At 61.0% G+C, this 8,837-nt stretch overlaps 1 protein-coding gene across 1 annotated transcript in view; it reads left to right on the forward strand.

Annotated features, from left to right (window-relative positions):
- The first annotated feature begins 5,946 nt into the window (after positions 1-5,946).
- NCLN (nicalin) overlaps positions 5,947-8,837 on the forward strand; it is a 22,372-nt gene continuing 19,481 nt past the window's right edge. The window contains exons 1-2 of the mRNA XM_011964126.1: positions 5,947-6,339; positions 6,896-7,040. Of these exons, the coding sequence (XP_011819516.1) occupies positions 5,947-6,339; positions 6,896-7,040 (538 nt within the window). The remainder of the gene's footprint in view (positions 6,340-6,895; positions 7,041-8,837) is intronic.

Consider the following 8,837-nt stretch of genomic DNA (forward strand, 5'->3'; position numbering starts at 1 on the left):
CCCGGCCCACCCTCGGGACTCCCCGCGCTCCCCGGCCACGCCACTCCGGCCCGGCCAGCCCCAGGCCAATCCCTAGCTCCGGCCTGGGCCGCCCGACCCATGCCCAGGCCCCAGGCGAGGCAGATCCCTGATGCCCTGGACCCCCGGGTGCCCTGGAACCCCGACTCTCCTTGCCCAGCGCCCAGGAAACCCCCGCGCTCGCTCCCACAGTCCCCGGCCCCTGCTCAGGGCTCCCTGCCCCGGAACTCGTGGCCGGGCCAAGCGTCTCGCGCCCCTGGAGCACTAGGTCCCCTCTCTCCTGTCCCCAGCCGGGCCTGCGTCTACCTGCCTTGCCGAGTTTCTCCCTCCTGGGCCCTCTCGGCCCCCTGGGCTTCCCGGTCCGGGCTCACTTGAGCAGACGCTCCCGTCCTGACCTCCAGCGCCCAGGGCCCTGTTCTGGAGACCATCTGGTTGGTCTCCGGATCCACTGGGTCACGTCCGTGTTCCCAGGCCTCCCGCCTTTAGCTGACTGCGTTTGGAGTTGGAGGTCCTCGCACTGATTTCTGCCAGGCTGAGCCATCCGACGCGGTGGTCCGGCATTCCCCACCCCCTCCCACGGCCCTGGGTGCCAAGTGCATTTTGTCCAGTGCCCAAATTCCACCCCGCTCTGAGTGTTCTCGCCCTGGTCACCGGTCCCCACGTCAAGGGTCGTTTTCTCCCCAGACACCTGACGCTCTCAGGTCCCAGTTCGTGAGTCATGTTTCAGAATCTGGTAGCTCAGCTTCCCTGGCCTCCTCCCACGTCCCCAGTTCAGTCCACTCGCCTGGGGTTCCCTTTGACCCTCTTTCTGTCCCGCTTTGATGCACACCCACCCCCTCAGCTCAGCCTCCTCACCCCCACTTCCCAGAACCCCACTTGTTCCATCTTTCCAGGATTTCCTCATCCCCTTCCAAATTCGCACCCGCAGAGCCCCGGTTGCCCTTGGATTCTGCAAGTCTCCTACTCAACAGCCCCGCACCCTCTCGTCGTGGCCCTGACCCCAGTGTCCAGACATTCCACATTCCCTTGTCTTTTCCTGGCTATAGCTGTCCCTGGCACTCCAGAACCTTCTGGTCCCTGGTTTTTCTTTTCAGCCTGGCCCCTCAGGTCCCTGGAAGTCAAGGCCTGTCCTCTCCTGTAAAGGAGTCCCGTCCACATGTTCTCCTGGCCCCCTTAGTTCCGAGCTCAGATTCTCCTGGACTGGTCCCTCTCGTCACATCTCAGCATCAGCCTGAGGTGCGGGACCCCAGCCTCTGCAGCCCTTGGGGACCCATCTCTGGAGATGGAGCCAGACTTTGGCCTTAGGTCCCGTTTTGCCCCAGAGTTAACGACGTTTTCATTTAGAGCCATTGTTGTCAACCCAGGGGACGCTGGGTGATGTTTGGGGACATCTGTGGTTGTCACGACTGCAGGTGCTCCTGGTATGGAGTGAGTGGAGGCCAGGGACGCCGCTCAACTCCCTGTAGTGCCCAGGACGGTCCCACCCCAGAGAACGATCCGGTCCTAATGTCCACAGTGTCCAGAGGAAGCGCCCTTGGGGCAGAGTGGTGGAGTAAACCCAAGGCCCCAGGCTCTGGAGGGGCTGGAGTGGAAGGCCAGGGGCTCCTGATGCAATGACCGCGTTTTTCCACGCTGGCTGGGATTTTCCCCGGGGAAGGGTCCTGACCGGCACCGTCCTGTAGAACCGCCTCCATCTTTGCTGCCTGGCACAGGAGCCAACAGCCGCAGGAGGCTGCTGAGCCCCCGAAACGTGGCCTGTGCGACTGAGGGGCAGCATTTCCAGTGCTGCTTGAGGGTCATAAACCCAAGTAGCCACACGTGGCTGTGCTGTCATAGCAGTTCCCGTGGGGTCTCCAGGGCAGTCTGTACTCCAGAGCTCCCACTCCTAGAGCTAGCGATACCCTGTTTCTCCAGGCCCTTCTGAGGCCCTGTTCACACTCCTGGCGTCTCCTGCCTGGGCCCCCAGCTTACCTGGCCTCCCTCCCCCCCCTCCCCCAGGCAGGTGGGATCTGGTGGCTCCTGCACTGTCCCTGGGTGGGTGTGGGCCCCCTTTTCTCTCCCCGCGCGCCCGCCCAGGGAATGCATGTTGGCTGTTGAGTGAGCCGGTGTCCTGCCATTCCGCAGCGGGACGGACGCCCTCTCCAGCCTCCCGGAGTCCCTTCCATTTCGTTGTGTGGCCTCCTGTTCTCCGCAGCCTCCTGACGTTCACCCCATTTCCTTCCCCGTTTCTCTCGGCCCCTTTTTGGCGGTGCCTCCCTCCGTTTCCCCTGCAGTCCTGTCTCTCTTTCCTCGCTTCCCTAGAGCCTTTGCCCACAATCCTGGGTTCTTCTGAGTCTTCCTTTTCATTGGCCTCTTCTCCCCTGTTCCCTCCTCCCTGGCCCCCAGCTTTTCTCTCTCCTGGTGAGGAAGCTGGGCCCAGCTTCCCCTGTATTTGGCACTTGCCCAGCTGGTCCGTGGGCTCTAGAGGTGAGTGGAGGAGCCCGTGGGGCAGCCGCCCTGCCTCAGCCTCGTGCTCCTCATCTGCGCCCGGGGAAGCACAGCCCAGCTCTCGCAGGGTAGGCAAAGCCCGGCCGGCACACCTCTCTGTGTCTCTGTGGCCGCCCCTGAGAGACTGGGGGTGGTTTGGACGAGAGCCCTGGTGAGGACAGCCCTTGAGATGCCCCGGCGTGCTGCATTTGAGGCCACCCTCCACCACCATCTTCCCGGTGTGCTTTCACCCCTGGGCGCCCCACCGGGAGGAGCTGCAACCCTTATTCGCTGGAGATTCCTTTCCCAGCTTCCTTCCTGCTGCTGTTGAGAGATGCAGGGTGGGGCGGTGCCCTTTGTGTTTGGGTGTGATCTGGGTCTCGTTGGCCAGGTGCGCAGCGCCCCTCTCCTGTGATTGGACTCTGGCCCTGCTGGGTGAAGGCTTTCTGGGCTCTGCTGCCGTTCACAGCAGGGGGGCTCGTGGAGCTCGTGGCCCATGTGAGGTAGGAACCTTAGCACCCCTTGGAGTGCCCAGCTCCCAGGATCCGTCAAGTCCATCAGACTTGCCAGAACTCCTTCATCTGGGAGCCAGCTAACTGCAGCCTGTAGGTCATGTCTGGCCCTCTGCCTATTGTTGTTAATAAAGTTTTATTGGCATGCAGTCATGCCCATCCATTAGCATCTTGTCTCTAGCTGCTTTCACGCAGAAACAGCTGAGCTCAGTGATTGTGCCAGAGCTCTGTGGCCTGAGAGGGGAAAGGTTGGCCGTCTGGCCCTTGATAGAGAGATAGGTGCCCAGGCCACTGTTCAGGTCCAGTCCTGTCACGCGAACTGGTGACTTTTCTCAGGATGCCCGGTGCCCTCCATGGCGTCCACCACAAGTGGCCTCTGCCCATTCATATGCAGGTCTGAGGGAGTTGGTGCTGGTTTCACCTCCACAGAGGGCCATGTCCACACTAGGTTGTGGCCACGTGGCCCGACCCTGGCCCTCGAGGGAGGCTGGGGCCACCCAAGGCCATCTGTGCTCCTGGGGAGATGGGCCTTGGTCACAGAGAGCCCTTGCCATTGGGCCCCAAGCGAGTGGAGGCTGGGATCCGGAGGGCAGCATGGTCTTGGCTGGTGCTGACACGAGGCGGGGCCCAGATGGGCGGGGTTTCATCCTAAAGGGGAGGCGGTGGCCTTCAGGGAGCTCTGGGTGCTGGCGTCCACCCCCATTCCTTTGACTTGCCGCTGTTCCTTCCCTTCTCCGGCCTCACTTGCTCCCTAAAGCATGTCCTGCGTCCTGCTAGTAGAAGCTCAAGGCCCGGAGAACAGGGGTGTGCCTGCCAATGGGCCTCATCCCCTGGCCCCAAAGAGGTGGCATTCGAGCCGCCCCTGGGAGGCCAGGACACGTGGGGACAGGTGGGGTGCAGGGGAAGGGTGCTCCCAGCACTGCAGGAGCCCCAGGGACTCCCTCAAGGGCTTTGCTGCCACCTCCCTGAGGGGCTTCCCGTGGGAAGAGGAAAGGCCCCCAACAGGCCTGGTGACATCAGACTCTGAGAGGGGGACAGGGGTGAGGCTGCCGGGCCTGGCGGCGTGGCCCCCTGTGGCTCCTCCATCCCAGGCCTTGGAGGTGGTTCTCTGTGCCCACCTCCTTGTGCTGCACCTGTGACCCTGCCCATTCCCACCTGGGATCTGTGTCCCTTCCATGTCCCGCCTGTGTCCCCCCCCGCCACGCACCCAGCTCAGCCCATCGGATGCCCCGTTGGAGCAGGCTGCCTCCCTCCCTCTGCTTCCCAGACAGCACATTGCTGGACAGCAGAGCTGGAGACTCATGCACGCCCCTGGCCCCAAGCCCAAGGCTCGGCGCAGGCCCCGGGAAGAGCTGCGTCTGTGGGGAGGTGAGAGAATGAGGATCCCCCAGCATCCAGCATCCACCTTCAGAGTGGGGCTGGCTCCCACGGGGACACTGGAGTTGGCTCTGGGCATCGGGATTTTGAGTGCTTCCTGCATGGGTCTCACATGGGAGGCCCCACTGGCCCACCCCTGGCCCCCCCGCGTCAGGCCCGCACCCGGCCCACCTGCGTCAGGTCTGTTTCCGTGCTTTGCGTGGCGTCGAGTTGGCCTGTGTGGCGCTGAGATGTTTTAGATCATTGCTTGTCTTTGAACATTTGGGCGATGTGACGTAAGAATCAGGATTTCCAGCTTTCACGTGTGGTCCACTGAGGCCCGTGTCCCAGCTGAACACCGGTGGCCCTTTTAGAGGGGCCGGCGCTCTCCAGGGTCCTTCCAGGGCCACTCAGGTGGCCGTCGCGGAGTGTGGCGGACAGCAGGTAGATCGTCGCGGTGCTGAGACTTGCAGGGGTGAAGGGGCAGGAAGTGGGGGGTGTACGTGCAGCTCAGGTGCACAGAGCAGGGACCCCTGAGCTGTGTCTTTTTGGGGGGAGGACGTTTTGCTGAGAGAGGAGGGAAGAGCAGTCCCAGGAAGCAAACAGCAGCAGCAAAATCAGGAGCCCTGGCGAGTTTCCAGAGCGGCGACCGCGGGGACCACCACCGCAGAAATGAAGAAGCCCGTGAGGGGGTGACAGCCCCAGGCTCTCAGCCACGGCCCCGCCTTCCGGGAAGCCCCACCTTGCCCCAGACACAGCACAGCCCGAGCTGCTGAGCCTCCTGCCGCCCCAGCCCCTGGACTTCTAGAAAGCTCAAATGTCCAAGGCCTGGTAGGGTAGACCCAGAGCAGGCGAGCCTGAGAGGGGCTCTGTTCCAGTCTCGTGGCTCAGCGCAGGGGTTTAACCTGGGGCCCATGAATAGGCTTCAGGGGAGCAGTCCCCAGCTGGGACCCCCGTAACAGGAGGCGAATCCGACCCGCCCCGGGCCTATGTAATAGGGTTTTATTGGCACGTAGCTCCACCTGTTGTACATGGCTGCACTCACTCTGCTGTTTTAGAGCTGAGTGGTCAAGACACAGACCAGAAATACTCACTGTCTGGTCTGTTGCAGAAGAGGTTTGCCAAGCCCTGGTCTAGGATCCTGTGTGGACTTCGGTATGGGGATGGGGAAGTGTGGGTTTCTCCCGGGAGACGGGCTCTGCTTTTATTATGTTCTCAAAGGGGGCCAGGTGTGGTGGCTCACGCCTGTCATCCCAGCACTTTGGGAGGCCAAGGCGGCGGGCGGATCACCTGAAGTCAGGAGTTTGAGACCAGCCTGGCCAATGTGGCAAAACCCTGTCTGTACTAAAAATACAAAAATTAGCCTGGCGTGGTGGCAGGCGCCTGTAATCCCAGCTACTCGAGAGGCTGAGGCAGGAGAGTCCATTGAACCTGGGAGATGGAGGCTGCAGTGAGCCGAGATTGTGCTCCTGCACTCCAGCCTGGGTGCCAGAGGGAGACCCTGTCTCAAGAACAAAACCAAAAAGCAAAGATTCTCAAGAGGTCTGAGAATCCCAGAGAGTCCCAGAGTTAGCGTGGCACCGAACCCGTGGGCATGGGCCTGGCACACGTTCATAGCTCCCGTCACCGGGTGTGCGGGGTGCAGGCTGGGGGGACCCTGGGAGCGTCTCGAGTCGGAGGTCTTCCAGGTTCTGGGCTGGGGCTGGGGCTGCTGGGTGGGTCCCTGGCCTGGATCTGTCCCCTTCCGTTGGCCTGGCCACCTGCTGAGGCTCATGACCCCGCCCCTGTCCCCACAGGCACGCGGAACGCGGTGCTGAACACGGAGGCGCGCACGATGGCGGCGGAGGTGCTGAGCCGCCGCTGTGTCCTCATGCGGCTACTGGACTTCTCCTACGAGCAGTACCAGAAGGCCCTGCGGCAGTCGGCGGGCGCCGTGGTCATCATCCTGCCCAGGGCCATGGCCGCCGTGCCCCAGGACGTCGTCCGGGTGAGCATCTGCCCTGCCCCATCTGGCTCGGGTCCAGAGCTGGGGCAGGAGTTGGAGGCAACTGTGTGAGCCTAGGCAGGTCGCTTCGCCTGTCTGAGCCGTTTGGAAAGTAGGATGGACTGTTCCCTTGCACCGTTGATCTCCCCGGGGGCGATTCTGTCTTCAGAGGATGCTGGGTGATGACCGGAAGTGTTCAGGGAGGGCCGCTCCTGGCGTGGAGTCAGGGGAGGCCAGGGATGCTGCTCACACCCTGCAGTGCCCAGGACGGCCCCATCCCGGAGACGGGTCTGGCCCCAGGGTCCACAGGGCTGCGCGAGAGACCCTGCCTTGAGTGAACAGGAGCTGGTAGAATCCAGCAGGTGCCCTGGGTGAAGATGCTTTTGCAGATGAGATGCAGCGGGTGGGATGGGGGGAAGCCCTAGTTTCCTGTGAGTGTCCTAGGGTTGACGCCGTGCTCTGAGGACCTGCCTGCCCTCCAGGGACAGCCACTGGGCCCCCTGCTACCTTGCCACCCCCGCCAGGCCAGCAGCTCCCTAAGCATGCGTCTGCTCCACAGCAATTCATGGAGATTGAGCCCGAGATGCTGGCCATGGAGACCATCGTCCCCGTGTACTTTGCCGTGGAGGACGAGGCCCTGCTGTCCATCTATGAGCAGACCCAGGCCGCCTCCGCCTCCCAGGGCTCCGCCTCTGCTGCTGAAGGTGGGTTCCGGGCTGCAGGGACGGAAGCTATGGGCATGGGGAGGCGTCCCCATCCCGAGGGCTGCGGTCACCCTGGGTTGTTTCCACCTCCAGTGTGAGGCATCCCTTCGCGGGGGTTAACAGTGGGGGTTCCTGGGCCCTGCATGGACCTGCTGCATTACCACCTCCGGGCTGGGACCTGGGACTCCGCATTTTTGCAGTCCCCTGTCCCCCACCCAGCTACTGGCTCTGTGCACACGAAAGACCAGAACCACGGACTCAGGGGAAGCCTTTCCCATCCTCAGGGGCTCAGGGTTGATGAAAGACATAGGACATCTCTTCAGTTCTCTACCTGCCGAAGACATTCTCAGCATCACATCTCGAGTGGGCGGTGTGGGTGTGCCGGCGGTGTTCTTACGGAGAAGGGGCCCATACCTTTCTTTCCTCCAGCCCTGTGAACGGGGGCGCTGGCAGCGAGCTCAGAGCAGGAGCCTGCAGCTCTGTGGTGGGGAAGGATGGGAGTGGCCGCTGTGGAGAGTGAGGAGAGAGAGGAACTGGAGGAGGCAGCTGAGGGGCCTGCCCAGGGCAGTCGTCAGCTACTGGGGTAGCAGGGCTGAGAAGGGAGGCCCCAGAGCCCAGGGCGGCAGAGAACAGGGCACGACAGGCAGGCGTGTCCCGGCCCAGCCCCAGCAAAAGCAGTTTGGTGCTGTGGTTTCAAGTTATAAAAAAGGAGGCCGAGGCAGTGGATCACCTGAGGTCAGGAGTTTGAAACCAGACTGGCCAACATGGCGAAACCCTGTCTCTACTAAAAAAATGCAGAAAGTTAGCCAGGCATGATGGCGACCACCTGTAATTCCAGCAACTTGGGAGGCTGAGGCAGGAGAATCACTTGAACCTGGGAGGCAGAGGTCGTGGTGAGCTGAGATTGACCATTGCACTCCAGCCTGGGCAACAAGAGCAAAACTCCATCTACACAGCCAGATCAGTGGGATTCTAGATCCAGAGTTGGCTAATGCCGGCCCAGGGGCCACCTGTTTTTGTTGATAAAGTTTTATTGGTACTGGGCCACATTCATTTATGCACGGTACAAGGTGACATTCCCAGCAGCGGAGCTGAATTGCTGCGGCTGCAACAGAGACCATCCGGCCGGCAAAGCCAAAGGTGGCCCTTTTCAGAAACCGTTCTCAACCCCTGGTCTAGGTTAAAAGTCTTGACAATGGCCATTTTTGTTGTGGCAACAGAAGAGTATAGTTCTGCAAAAACTTAAGTATCCAGTTAAAGAAGAAGGAAAGCGAAATCTTCTCTTTTTTTTTTTTTTTTTTTTTTGAGATGGAGTCTCACTCCTTTGCCCAGGCTGGAGTGCAGTGGCGCGATCTTGGCTCACTGCAACCTGAAGGAGGAATCCACTTGGTGGAGTATTATGCAGCTGGTAAAAATGATGTTGAGGGCTGGGCATGGTGGTTCACGCCTGTTGTCCCAGCACTTATGGAGGCTGAGGCAGGAGGATCGATTGAGGCCAGGAGTCCAAGATTAGCCTGGGCAATATAGCAAGACCCCTATCTCTACAGAAAATTTAAAAAATTAGCCGGGTATGGTGGTGCTTGCCTGTAGTCCCAGCTGCTCAGGAGGCTGAGGTGGGAAGATCCCTTGAACTTGGGAGGAGGAGGTTGCAGTGAGCTGAGATCGCACCATTGCGCTCCAGCCCGGGTGACAGTGCGAGACTCTGACTTGAAAAAATATATATATATATTTTACAGAGAGTTCCCAGGAGCACATTTCCCCTAGTGATCATATCTCTTCTTTTTTTTTTTTTTTTTT

Source organism: Colobus angolensis, unplaced genomic scaffold (genome assembly GCF_000951035.1).
Source record: "Colobus angolensis palliatus isolate OR3802 unplaced genomic scaffold, Cang.pa_1.0 Scaffold64, whole genome shotgun sequence".
Taxonomy (NCBI): domain Eukaryota; kingdom Metazoa; phylum Chordata; class Mammalia; order Primates; family Cercopithecidae; genus Colobus; species Colobus angolensis.